This window comes from Bos mutus, unplaced genomic scaffold, assembly GCF_027580195.1.
Source record: "Bos mutus isolate GX-2022 unplaced genomic scaffold, NWIPB_WYAK_1.1 CTG242, whole genome shotgun sequence".
In the NCBI taxonomy this organism is placed as follows: domain Eukaryota; kingdom Metazoa; phylum Chordata; class Mammalia; order Artiodactyla; family Bovidae; genus Bos; species Bos mutus.
In genome coordinates, this window is record NW_027219748.1 from 28,738 (window position 1) to 42,885 (window position 14,148).

At 42.1% G+C, this 14,148-nt stretch overlaps 1 protein-coding gene across 1 annotated transcript in view; it reads left to right on the forward strand.

Annotated features, from left to right (window-relative positions):
• LOC102283914 (ATP-binding cassette sub-family C member 4-like) overlaps positions 1-14,148 on the forward strand; it is a gene marked incomplete at its 5' end in the record, with an annotated part of 162,023 nt that overhangs the window by 25,074 nt on the left and 122,801 nt on the right. Inside the window, 2 exon segments of the mRNA XM_070366897.1 lie at positions 9,689-9,790; positions 13,573-13,662. Coding sequence (XP_070222998.1) covers positions 9,689-9,790; positions 13,573-13,662 — 192 coding nt within the window.

Below are 14,148 nucleotides of genomic sequence, written 5' to 3' on the forward strand. Positions count from 1 at the left end.
TTTCTGGAGTTATTTCTCCACTGATCTCCAGTAGCATACTGGGCACCTACTGACTGGAGAGTTCATCTTTCTCTGTCCTATTGTTTTGCTTTTTCATACTGTTCATGGAGTTCTCACGGCAAGAATACTGAAGTGGTTTGCCATTTCCTTCTCCAGTGGACCACATTCTATCAGATCTATGGACAGAGATTCATGACATTGTACAGGAGACAGGGATCAAGACCATCCCCAAGATAAAGAATTGCAAAAAAGCAAAATGGCTGTCTGAGGAGACCTTACAAATAGCTGTGAAAAGAAGAGAAGCAAAAAGCAAAGGAGAAAAGGAAAGATATACCCATTTGAATGCAGAGTTTCAAAGAATAGCAAGGAGAGATAAGAAAGACTTCCTCAGTGATCAATGCAAAGAAATAGAGGAAAACAATAAATAGGAAAGACGAGAGATATCTTCAAGAAAATTAGATATACCAAGGAAATATTTCATGCAAAGATGGGCTCAATGAAGGACAGAAATGGTATGGACCAACAGAAGCAGAAGATATTAAGAAGAGGTGGAAGAATACATGGAAGAACTGTACAAAAAAGATCTTCACAACCCAGATAGATAATCATGATGATTTGATCACTCTCCTAGACCCAGACATCCTGGAATGTGAAGCCAAGTGGGCCGAGGAAGTATCACTACGAACAAAGCTAGTGGAGGTGATGGAATTCCAGTTGAACTATTTCAGATACTAAAAGATGATACTGTGAAAGTGCTACACTCAGTATGTGAGCAAATTTGGAAAACTCAGCAGTGACCACAGGACTAGAGAAGGTCAGTTTTCATTCCAATCCCAAAGAAAGGCAATGCCAAAGAATGCTCAAACTACCACACAATTGAACTCATCTCACATGCTAGTAAAGTAATGCTCAAAATTCTCCAAGCCAGGCTTCAGCAATACGTGAACCATGAACTTCCACATGTTCAAGCTGGTTTTAGAAAAGGCAGAGGAACCAGAAATCAAACTGCCAAGATCTGCTGGATCATCAAAAAAGCAAGAGAGTTCCAGAAAAACATCTATTTCTGGTTTATTGACTATGCCAAAGCCTTTGACTGTGTGGATCACAATATATTGTGGAAAATTCTGAAAGATATAGGAATACCAGACCAGCTGACTTGCCTCTTGAGAAACCTGAATGCAAGTCAGGAAGTAATAGTTAGAACTGGACATGGAACAACAGCCTGACTTTGTTTTAAGGGGCTCCAAAATCACTGCAGATGATGATTGCAGCCATGAAATTGAAAGACTCTTACTCCTTGGAAGGAAAGTTATGACCAACCTAGACAGCATATTCAAAAGCAGAGACATTACTTTTCAACAAAGGTCCATCTAGTCAAGGCTATGTTTTTTCCAGTGGTTATGTATGGATGTGAGAGTTGGACTATAAAGAAAGCTGAACACCAAAGAATTAATGCTTTTGAACTGTAGTGTTGGAGAAGACTCTTGAGAGTCCCTTGGACTGTAAAGAGATCCAACCAGTCCATCCTAAAGGAGATAAGTCCTGGGTGTTTATTGGAAGGACTGATGTTAAAGCTGAAACTCAAATAGTTTGGCCACCTGATGTGAAGAGCCAACTCAACTGAAAAGACCCTGATATTGGGAAAGATTGAAGGCAGGAGGAGAATGGGTCAACAGAGAATGAGATGGTTAGATGGTATCACTGACTCAATGGACATGAGTTTCTGTAAATTCCAGGAGTTGGTGATGGACAGGGAGGCCTGGAGTGCTGCGGTTCATGGGATCACAAAGTCAGACACAACTGAATGACTGAACTGAACTGAACTGAAAAGTGATTTTGTCTAGAGAGATTTACTAAAGATATTGATATTTTGGTCTCTAGACAAAATCACTTTTCAGTTCAGTACCTGAAAATAGGCCACATTTTGGAAATATTGCCTTAGTTGTAGAAAAAAGCAAACAAAACCAAAATGTACTTTAACAAATGTAAAAAACAATAGGATTGAAAAGATCTTATTAAGACTAAAATCAGTTGAGAAGAAAAACCTTTCTTGTTTTCTGCTAGATTTTTGGGTTCAAATTTGAATTTATTCATCCAGTCATTTATTCCACAAAGTAACTGAGTGTCTACCTGAAGCTTGGCACAAGCTAGATGTGTCTGTACAATGGCAGGAGAGAATTCCTTCCTTCTTGGAATTTATGTCTCATCAAGTAGTAGATTAATAAAGAATCAAATAGTGAAAGTCACTGTGGACATGCGTTTGTGTGTCATTAGTCCTTGGAAGGAAAATTCTGAGGTGCCATGAGGTGCTTTGGCAAAGTCACTGGTGTAGTTTTGGAGGTGGTGCCTCCTGGTAAGGCTGAAGAAGTTACCTGAAGAATTCTGTGTGTGGGCTGGGGGAGGTGGGAGGCTGATGCTTCTCACTTACTTGGGGATGTGATGTGACACAGGTTTCTAGTGCACAAGATGGGGATCTGTGCATTTGAGAAACCAAGAATGTCTGAGGCTGCAGAGTAGAGAGCTGGAGGCCTGAGCAGGGTATTGTACAGGGCTCTACAGGTGACATCAAAGTTTTTATCATCTTAGAGCTCAGCCTGGCTGCAACCTGGGAATAGGGCAGGGAGGTGGGGTGAGGACCTTGAGAAGAGGTGAGGAGATGAGGTGTCAGGAGGTTAATGCCATATGTGGTCCAGGGACGAGATGATGTGTTTAGGTTTAGGGTGCAATAGAGAGACTTGGCCAGATTTGAGAGGTAGTCGGGGCACGTCTTGAGTTGGGTATTGAGGGTGGGAAATGTGGATCTCAGTCTGCTTCACCTTTTGGGGCTATAAAATCACCTGAATTCACTCAAATAATGAATACCAGAGGAGAACCAAACTTGGGGAGGAAAGCATGAACTTGGTTTTGAATTCTGAGATGCTTAGAAATATCTAAATGTTTGCTGTAAGACCCACTTCACTGACTGTCCTTGGCCTGATTCAGCTTCCTATCCTGTTCAGTTCAGTTCAGTTGCTTAGTTGTGTCTGACTCTTTGCAACTCCGTGTAAGGCAGCATACCAGGCTTCCCTGTCCATCACCAACTCCTGAAGCTTGCTCAAACTCATGTTCATTGAGTTGGTGATACCATCCAACCACCTCATCCTCTGTCGTCCCCTTCTCCTCCTGCCTTCAATATTTCCCAGCATCAGGGTCTTTTCAAATAAGTCAGTTCTTCACATCAGGTGCCCAAAGTATTGGAGTTTCAACTTCAACATCAGTCCTTCCAATGACTGATTTCCTTTAGGATTGACTGGTTGGATCTCCTTACAGTCCAAGGGACTCTCACGAGTCTTCTCCAATACCAAAGTTCAAAATTCATCCATTCCTCGGCACTCAGCTTTCTTTATAGCCCAACTCTCAGTCCTCTTGCCTGGAAAATCCCATGAATGGAGGAGCCTGGAGGGCTGCAGTCCATGGGGTCGCTGAGGGTCAGACATGACTGAGTGACCTCACTTTCACTTTTCACTTTCATGCATTGGAGAAGGAAATGGCAACCCACTCCAGTGTTCTTGCCTGGAGAATCCCAGGGACGGGGGAACCTGGTGGGCTGCCGTCTATGGGGTTGCACAGAGTCGGACACGACTGAAGTGATTTAGCATATCCATACATGACCACTGGAAAAACCTTAGCTTTGACTAGAAGGACCTTTGTTGGCAATGTAATTTCTCTGCTTTTTAATATGTTGTCTAGGTTTGTCATAGCTTTTCTTCCAAGGAGCAAGTGTCTTTTAATTTCATAGCTGCAGTCACCATCTGCAGTGATTTTTGGAGCCCAAGAAAATAAAGTCTGTCACTGTTTCCATTGTTTCCCCAAATATTTGCCATGAAGTAATGGGACCAGATGCCATGATCTTAGTTTTCTGAATGTTGAGTTTTAAGTCAACTTTTCACTCTCTTCTTTCACTTTCATCGAGAAGCTCTTTAGTTCTTATCCTGTTATTTAGTTCCTATCCTGTTATATACTTCTTATGCTTTTATCTAACAGGTAATAGACAATGATTGGATGTCCATTTTCTTCCTCAACCTGCCTCTCACTTAGATGGGTTAAAGGGCAGCAAGAGTGGAAGAAAAGGGCAGCTGAATTTACTGATAGGTGGTTAGAGCTGGGTGAGTTTTGATCACAGATGGGCTGGACGTGTGGTGGACATGAGGAGTTTAGAATACAGTGTGGGGTTGAGCTCTGCAGCCCTACTCTCCCCTGCAGCCTGGGACTCAGTAGACTGGATGGTCATCTCCTAGGATTTCTTCTCAGGTCATACCTGGGAGTCCTAGAAAGGAAACCCACCACCCCTGCCCACCTTGGAGAGGGTGTGGTGGTCCATACCCACAGGCAGACCTACACGTGGTCTTCATAGTTTTGTGTCTTCTTGTTTATACATGTTTTTCAATTTCCTTTTTTCATATAGAGAATATGAGGATTTATTATGATTTTATGGTCCAAGAAGTCCCTCTTTTTTTTTCTTAATAAGAAAAGGGGTCTGAAGGTCTTGGCATTGAATGACTCCACTAGGATTGTAAATATCTTGTCTCTGAAGCACTGAAAGTCCAGTGATTTTACATGCCATAAAATGAGTCTCTGAGGTTATATTGTTCATAAAACAGGTTTTCCATTTCCAGCCACTGGGAACTCAATCTTTTTGGCTACAGTTCTGATGTTGATACTTTCCTGCAGAACCTGTTCTGGGTCTAAGAATTTTTTTATTTTATTTTATTTTTAAACTTTACATAATTGTATTAGTTTTGCCAAATATCAAAATGAATCCGCCACAGGTATACATGTGTTCCCCATCCCGAACCCTCCTCCCTCTTCCCTCCCCATACCATCCCTCTGGGCCGTCCTAGTGCACCAGCCCCAAGCATCCAGCATCGTGCATCGAACCTGGACTGGCAACTCGTTTCCTACATGATATTTTACATGTTTCATTGCCATTCTGCCAAATCTTCCCACCCTCTCCCTCTCCCACAGAGTCCATAAGACTGTTCTATACATCAGTGTCTCTTTTGCTGTCTCGCATAATCGGGTTATTGTTACCCTCTTTCTAAATTCCATATATATGCATTAGTATACTGTATTTATTTTTTTCCTTCTGGCTTACTTCACTCTGTATAATAGGCTCCAGTTTCATCCACCTCATTAGAACTGATTCAAATGTATTCTTTTTAATGGCTGAGTAATACTCCATTGTGTATATGTACCACAGCTTTCTTATCCATTCATCTGCTGATGGACATCTAGGTTGCTTCCATGTCCTGGCTATTATAAACAGTGCTGCGATGAACATTGGGGTACACGTGTCTCTTTCCCTTCTGGTTTCCTCAGTGTGTATGCCCAGCAGTGGGGTTGCTGGATCATAAGGCAGTTCTATTTCCAGTTTTTTAAGGAATCTCCACAATGTTCTCCATAGTGGCTGTACTAGTTTGCATTCCCACCAACAGTGTAAGAGGGTTCCCTTTTCTCCACACCCTCTCCAGCATTTATTATTTGTAGACTTTTGGATCGCAGCCATTCTGACTAGTGTGAAATGGTACCTCATATTGGTTTTGGTTTGCATTTCTAAGAGAAATTTAATTTCAGCTTTTTCATTAGCCTGAGTCCTGGAGAAGAATCCAGCCAGCACTTCTGCACCTTCATGAGTTGGTCATGTACTGAATGGAGTGTCATTTAACCCCTGGAAGACTATGACTCTTTCCCTACTCAAACCTATTATTTGTGAACAAGCACTCAATAGATTTAATTCTTTACTTAGTGCTTGTTCTTTACTTTCATCTTCTTTTTTTGAAAGTGGAAAATTTCTGTTCTACTGTGCACATACTTAACATTGTTTTTTTATCTTGGTAACACATTTAAGCTAAAATTGGAATTTCTGTCTAGACAAAATGTATAACATACATGTGTAACCTTTTGCTTGTTGCTGTGTTAGCTCAGACTGTGTAAGGCTATAGTAGTCATGTAGTCAGTGTTTGTTCCTTCCCTTACCTATGATGGTTGACTCTGTGCAAAGCTTGGTCTCAGTTGGAGTTGTGACTGTAGGTGCATGAATGATGAAGTGTCTCCCCTCTGTGTGACTTACTACCTCTCTGTGGATTCAGAGGTAGGGAGGACAGTGTGAGCCTGGATTGTCCTGAATGGTTCCATGGAGAGTTAGCATTTGAGATGGACTCGGAAGGATGGGTGGGGTTAGTACTCAGGGTATCCAGGCAGAGGCCACCTGGGGAGTGTGGACTTAGGTACTGATGGGTCTCTGGGTGTGTTAAGCGTGGTGGACACTCAGAGGTGCTGTAAAGAGATCACGAAGAAGTGATGTTGGGATCGGTTTGGTGGTGTTGGGGAGGGCTGGGGAAGGAACCAGCAAAAGAAAAGTTGTATTAATATTTTCAGTGCTTAATAGTGGGTAGAATTCTGAAATTATGTTGTTTTGAGAGAAAAGCATTGGGAGAGGGATGAGCTATGTCAGAACAGGTGAGCTGGTACCTGGCTGACTACAGAAGAGGTGGTGTGGAGAGAGAACTCAGGCTGTGGTGGTTGAGAGTCTGCAGAGGAGTCCTCAGACCGCCATCCATCCACCCTGTCTCCTGATGGACTCGGGCTCGGAGCGGGGAGGAGGAGCCATTCCCAGCATTAGGCTCTCAGTGAGCCTGCATGAGAGGAGGAGGGAACAAGTGGATGGTGTCTCCCACCAGCTGGTTTTGAGAGAGATGCAGGGATCACGATGTCTTTCTTTTCCTGCACAGAAGCAGGTTTTCATGTTCAGTTTTTAACCAGTTGTTCTTTTGCAGTAGAAGATCGCAAAAACATTTATGATTTGGGAGCATGATATTCTGGGTGTCAAGGACTTGAAGTGTGTTTATGATTTTTAGGGTAATAGGTTACTGATTATGTGTTGTTTTCCTTCTCCCACATCCTCAGATACTTATTTCAGTTTCTCCCTATGTTGGTTTGGACTCAGTTTGCCTGTGAGTCCTAGAATTACCCATGTTAAAGCTGCTTACACAGATAGTTCATTTTTCTCTCATGCAAGTGTCCTTATAAGGCTCTGTATAGGGCTGCTGTAACCAGGTACCACAAACAGATGCTTAAAACCCCAGAAATTGATTGTTTCTCAGTCCTGGAGCCTAGAAGTCTGAAGTCAAGGAGTCAGCAGGGTCACTATCCCTCTGAATCCTGCAAGAGGGAATCCTTCCTTGCCTCTGTTAGCTTAAGTTGTTGCAGGAAAACCTTGATCTTCCTTGGCTTGTAACTGCCATCACTCCAGCTTCTGTCTCCATCATCACATGGGAATTTTCTGCCAGTGTGTGTATGTCTCTGGTTTTCTCTTCTTATAAGGACACTAATATTGGATTTGGGGCCTACCCTACTCCAGTGTGATCTCACCTTAACTGATTACATCTGCAGCAACCCTGTTTTTAAGTCATATTTTGAGGTAAGAGTTTAGGATTTCATCAGACTTTTTTTGTGTGTGGGAATCATCCTCCATGGTGTTAGGGACTCAGACTCTTTCTTTTTAAACAAAAATTTAATTTTATCTGTGCTGGGTCTTCACTGCTGCACAGATTTTCTCCAGCTGTGGCAAGCAAGCTTCTTACTGTGGTGACTTCTCTTGTGGAGCATGGGCTCCAGGTGCCCAGGCTTCGGTAGTTGTGGCACTTGGGCTCTAGAGCTCAGACTCAGTAGTTGTGGCACATGGGCTTAGTTGCTCTGTGGCATGTAGAATCTCCTGGACCAGGGATCAAATTCGTGTCCCCTGCATTGACAGGCAGATTCTTATCTACTGCATCACTAGGGAAGTCCCAGACTCTTTCTTGTTACTCCATTGTGTATGGCCTTGACCAAGGTGGCAGCCTCCAAAACCCAGGCCATGGGGCAGAGGAAGGTTCTGGACATTGTCACTCTCCACTGACCTGGATTTAGTCACATGGCTGCTCCTATCTGCTTGGGAGCCTAGAGAGCGAGGGCCTCCTTCCAGGCTGCTACTTGCAGCTAAAATCTGGGGTTTGGGAAGAATGAGAGCAGATTTTGAGGACAGCCAGCAGTCTCTGCCACATTTTCATGGTTCTTGGAAGAGGCGATGGCACTGGGGTTGTCTCAGTTGTTTACTCAATTTCTCTGCCATAGTAGCTTTTCTTGTTGGATTATGTCTAGCATTTGCAGGACAGGAGGGAGTTTTCCTGCATAAGATTATGCTAGCTTTGTAGTGTTTCTCAGGAGTTGGTTTTAATCAGCTGCATTCCACTGAATATGACTTCCCTGGTGGCTCAGATGGTAAAGCGTCTGTCTACAATGCGGGAGACCCGGGTTTGATCCCTGGGTTAGGAAGATCCCCTGGAGAAGGAAATGGCATCCACTCCAGGACTATTGCCTGGAAAATCCCATGGACAGAGGAGCCTGGTAGGCTACAGTCCATGGGGTCGCAAAGGGTCAGACACAACTGAGCAACTTCACTTTCTTTCTTTCCACTGAATAACTGCTAAGCAATGTGAACATGGCAAGAAGTGGGAGCTACAGTCACTCCTGTTGTAGGAGAGAGGGCAGTGTCTAAGAAGAAGAGACAGTGATTGTGGAAAGATGCTTGTAAAATATTTTTAAGGGAAATTTAAGAGCACTTCATTTTCAGAATAATGACTTAAGTGATAATTAATGGAAAACAGTGATACTGACTTAAAACACATTAGGAGAAAGGCAGAGTGTGTTTAAGCGTCCAGGGAAAGGTCATGATGCAAAACAGGCATTGCCAGGGTTTTCGTTTGGCATCTCTGCCATTGGTCTTGCTGTCCCAGCCTGTCCTGTGCCCCTTGATGCCTGAAGGCCTGGGCATGGCCTTCCTCGCTGTGTTCCTAGCAGTGTCACATGGTGCTTGGCACCTGGTGGAATTCAGTGGGTATTTGTGGAATCGTTTCCTACCAATTCTCCTGTTTGTTATTAGTAACTCAAAAGGTAAACAATAAAAATGTCCAGGTTCTAAATGTGTTGAAGTTTGAAGTCATATTTTCTCTTAAAGGGGGAACCAGTATACTTGTTGAGAAAGTCACTACTTTGCTCACGGCCAGGAACTGTTTATTTTATATATATATACACATATATCTGTATATATATCTGTATGTATATATATATATGGGGCTTCCCAGGTGGTACTAGTGGTAAATAACCTTATGTTTATATGACTTCCCAGGTGGCACAGTAGTAAAGAATACTCCTGCCAATGCAGGAGATGCAGGTTTGATCCCTAGGCTGGGAAGATCCCCTGGAGAAGGAAATGTCAACCCATTCCAGTATTCTTGCCCAGAAAATCCCATGCAGGTCTCAAAAGAGTCATACTTGACTGAGCAGTTAAACAATAGTGTTTGTATATAAAATATTCTTATATGTGCTTTATATATAAATGTTTATATATACACATACATATGTATATAAAACACTATGCATACTATATATACTACATTATATGATTATGTATACCATATGATATATATTACTCTATATAACATATATTATTTAGTATGTTCTGATATGAAACAAAACTAGTTTAAGTACAGCTGACAAAATGATATGTAGGCTGTATAAAATCTTTTATTATAAATTCCAAGAAAGCAATTATTTTTGTTTGTGCTTTGTTCTTGCATTTTAACAATATGTGTTTCTCCTTTTTCTGTAGAACTTCCTATTACTTGATGAGATACCACAGCTCAACCCTCAGCTGCCATCAGATGGTGAAACGATAGTGGACATGAATGATTTCACTGCTTCTTGGGATAAGGTAACAAGTCCTCCACCCCAAGATCATGACTACTAATTGACAACTGAAGATATAGGTTTATGGGAGAATGATGAGGTTTTCCACATGGTGTAAAATGTGATTTGCTCATATATTGAGAGTATGTTATAAAAATTCTCAAAATCAGGAATAAGGTTTGCAGCTAATGGAGATTAAGTGTAAAATCAGCCTAAGACGTTTGATATGTTGCTCTTTATTTCATTTTCAAGAGAGTTTTCAAAGTATTAGCACATTTTGAATTTAAAGTAGATGTGTTTATGATGTTAGAATGTACAGGATTGGATGGACAAAATGCTGCAGTGCAGAATGGTTTAATGAATACACAGAGATTTGTTAAAGAGGCTTTGGGGAATCAGTGTACATTTTTTGCCTTGATTATCAGATCACTTTATTGTACATGCAGTGAGGCCATGATCTGGATCTTTGCTGTGGGGTAGAGTGGTGGCTCCCCCATCCTAAGCTTCTGGATGGTTCTGGCTACTTTGGTAGCAGCCAGGGGCAGGAAGGAAACAGCAGGTGGGCGTAGTGAGCACCAGTGATTCCTAGTTGAAGGGCTGCAGTGTGTGGAAACTGACAGGGAGAACTGGTGATTTTCCAACATTTAGTTTATTTATGACTTTCTGGCAAACAGAAAAAAACAAGGGTCCACTTTCAAAATTGCACATGCAATGCTGCCTCCTTTATCAATGATTGAAATGTTCCTGCCTCCATGGTTCCCTGGTCCTCTGTGCACATCCTCCCGTATCAGTTTGGATTAGTCAGGAAAAAAGAACCCCACCATGGGAGAGGGAGTTCCATTCAGGGAATTAGTTACATAGATGGTAAGAGTGGGGAAAAGCAGAAACAGCAAAATGGTGGTGGGTGAGACAACCCAGAAATTAGCAAAGGCAGGAAACTGTTCCCGCCTGAGAGCCGGGAGGACTCAGGAAGATGTCTCTACCAGAGGGTCCACTCTCCAGAGCAGAGCTCAGAAGCCTGGCTGCTGTCAGAGTGGGGACCATAGGGCAAGTATCTAGACTCTGTAGACTCCTCCTGTCTTTCATGCCTGTGACTGTTTTGCCACCTGCATGGTGTTCACCAACTTCTGATTAAGTGCCTGCCATCTCCATCAATAGCACAGTAGGATAATATGTTCCCGAATATATAAAACCACATCCCTGTACCAGTTGAACATGGCAACTCACAGAAGGTGCCTGACCTATCCTGAGAGTTTCTCATACCTTATTCCGGTAGATTTACCTCCTGCTTCGTATTTCTCGTCACAGTACTCTTGAAGCATTTATGGAAAGCACTAAAATTCCATTATAAATACCACTCCATGTGATTGCTAACACATATTTTTTAATGACCCATTACCAAATTTCTTTTGTACCAAATTATGCAGCATTTTAAAATGAGCTACTTTGTTTTTCTTTCAAGAACTTAATAACATGTTCTCAGATTTTTGTGCAACTTGCATTGTAAAACAGAACAGCCTATTATGTTGTCCTGGCCTTGCCTATGGAAGGACTATGCCCCTTGCTGGGGTCATTAGTAATTATGGCTGTCAGGTTAGATCACGGGTGAGAGATCCCTGGGACGGGGGACACAGACATTGGGGTTTTAAAGAGAAGCTGAATCTGAATGAAGCCCCTGCTGGGTTGGGAGGCAGGAGATAGACATGAACTCTGTAACCTGCTCCACTAGACAGCCAGGTGGGCAGGTGGGGGCAGGTCTCAGGGACCCAGGTCTCATTCATGAAATGATGGGACTTGGTCTCAATCTTGAAGCTGTAAAATAAATGGTCCTGTGGGAGCCCCCATTTCTTCATGGGGCAGGGGTTTTCAACTATGTCTGGTACAGAGTAGGGTCTCAGCTGATGATCCTTGTTGAGTCAGCATCCCCTGAGTCTGGATAACCAGGAGTTTACTGGACCCAGCACCTCTGTGGTGCTGAGTGCTGCCCTCTACTGGTCTCGGCAGAGTAGGGCCCGATCCTGAAGCCTGAACAGGGAGGGAACTCAGTGTTTGACCCTGGGAAACAGTGAGGGGTGGTGACAGGGAGCTGATGTTGGTATGTGACTCATTGTTTTTTAGTCATAACTGAGTGATAAGTAATAAAATAAGAACCCTAAGTGGCAGAAAAGAATAAAGAAGTGGAGAAGGTTAAAAAATATTTCTTATGTTTTAACATCTAACTTCTTATTGGTAGATTTATAGTTTCTTTAAAATTTGGGGCTAGTGTTTTTGACCATGCAAAATAATTGTCATTTTTTAACATTTGAATGCTTTATAATTAGTTCATTTCTTTCTGGAGAACTTTTTAATTTTGAGGAATATCCAGACTTAAATTCAGAATTGTGTTTTTAGTCTTTGCGGCACTTTAGAGTCAAGTGTCAGCATCTGTTTTTCTTTTTTTAAGCATTGGCAGCTATTGACAATTTTCTTAACACTTATGATATGTAAAGACACAATGAACCTGTAAGTCTCTCAAGAATGTGACTTGTTATTGGCACAATGAATACTTTGTCCTCTATTGCATTGGGTGGGGGTACTAGTGCATGTATCTCTATGGTTTTTGTTGTTATTTTGTTCCTTTGGGCTTCCCTGGTGGCTCAGACAGTAAATAAGCTGCCTGTTTTTCTTCAGTAGAAGTACTTTCTTATCCTCCGTTCAGCCAAGACAGATAATGTATGTAAATACATATAAAGTTGAGGCTTTATCGCTTTGATTCATCATGTCATAATTAACTTATTCTCTTTTTTTTGTTGTTGGTGGTGGTGGTATTAAATTAGAGCTCTTGTTAAAAATTAGAGCTTGGACCATTATTAATAGCACTTAATTTGCCAGGAGTGACTATTATATAAAGTGTACCCCTTTGCTTGCTGAGCACTACTGAGGTTCATTCTTTATGAAATGAAAGTGGAGAGATTAGTGGAGATTTCAATTATTTAATTAAAGGCCAGGCATGCCAGGAACTTATGCTGCACCTTGTGGGGGTTGATTGATGCTTTTGAACTGGGGTGCTGGAGAAGACTCTTGAGAGTTCCTTGGACAACAAAGAGATCAAACCTGTCAATCTTAAAGGAAATCAGTCCTGAACATTCATTGGAAGGACTGATGCTGAAGCTCTCAACATTTTGGCCACCTGATGTGAAGAACTGACTCACTGGAAAAATCCCTGATGCCGGGAACAATTGAAGGCAGAAAGAGAAGGGGATGACAAAGGATGAAATGGTTGGATGGCATCACCGACTCCATGGACATGAGTTTGAGTGAGCTCTGGGAGTTGGTGATGGACAGGGAAGCCTGGCATGCTTCAGTACATGGGGTCGCAAAGAGTTGGACATGACTGAGTGACTGAACTGAATTGAACTGTGAAGATTAATGAGACAGTTAAAACCAAGGGTCATAATGAAAACTTATAAATGATTAAAAGCCTCCCAAGCTGGATATTCTATTAAGTGCATTATATTAATAAGCTTATGTGCATTATTCAGTTTGCGTTTCAGGCAGGTGCCTTGTTATTTCTACTACTAAAATTCTGTGGGTGTCTAGAGCTATGTCCTTATGGAAATCTGGTAAAAGAATGAGCCTTGTTAACCCCCAAAGAGTTATGTATGATTGGATGAAAAGGCCTCCAGGACTTACTATCTTAAAATAGGAAGGACAAAAATGTGGATTACATTAGCATATCAATGACTATTACATAATTTTCTCTACCTTCTGAAGTAATGTATGTTACTTTATTGAAATGGGCACATTTTTATAAACTTTAATTTGCAGAAATCAGGAACCCCAACCCTACAAGACCTTTTCTTTACTGCCAGACCTGGTGAACTGTTAGCTGTGGTTGGACCTGTGGGTGCAGGAAAGGTAAGTTGTGATGCCTTTTGTCAGCTTGATGCAACACCATTGCCCTTGTTAAATTCTCAGAGTTGAGCCCAGAGCTATGTGTGACACAGTTTGAATTGGGTGTACCTAGAACAGTGTTTCTCAATCTGTGTTCCATGGAATATTAGTTTTGCAAGAAGGTTTCATGGCCAAATAAATCTAGATAAGCACACACTGTGTTTTCTTTCTTGGTGCTTCACATTGCACAGTTGGGGACCATTGTCAGGAATTTGGACTTCTCAGTGAATGAAATTATTGATGTGACAGCTGTTCAGGTTGGATGGAGACAGTGGGGACTTATTTTCATCACAGTGGCCCCCTAGGAAGTCTGGAGGTGGTGAAGGCTCTTCCAGGAAGCTCTGAGCATTTCCTCATGGGACTTGATGTGATCCTTTCAGTGCATGTATAGTGAATGTTCAGCCACGTGCTGGAGCTAATGACACAGATGTGAGCCAGATCCGGACGTCT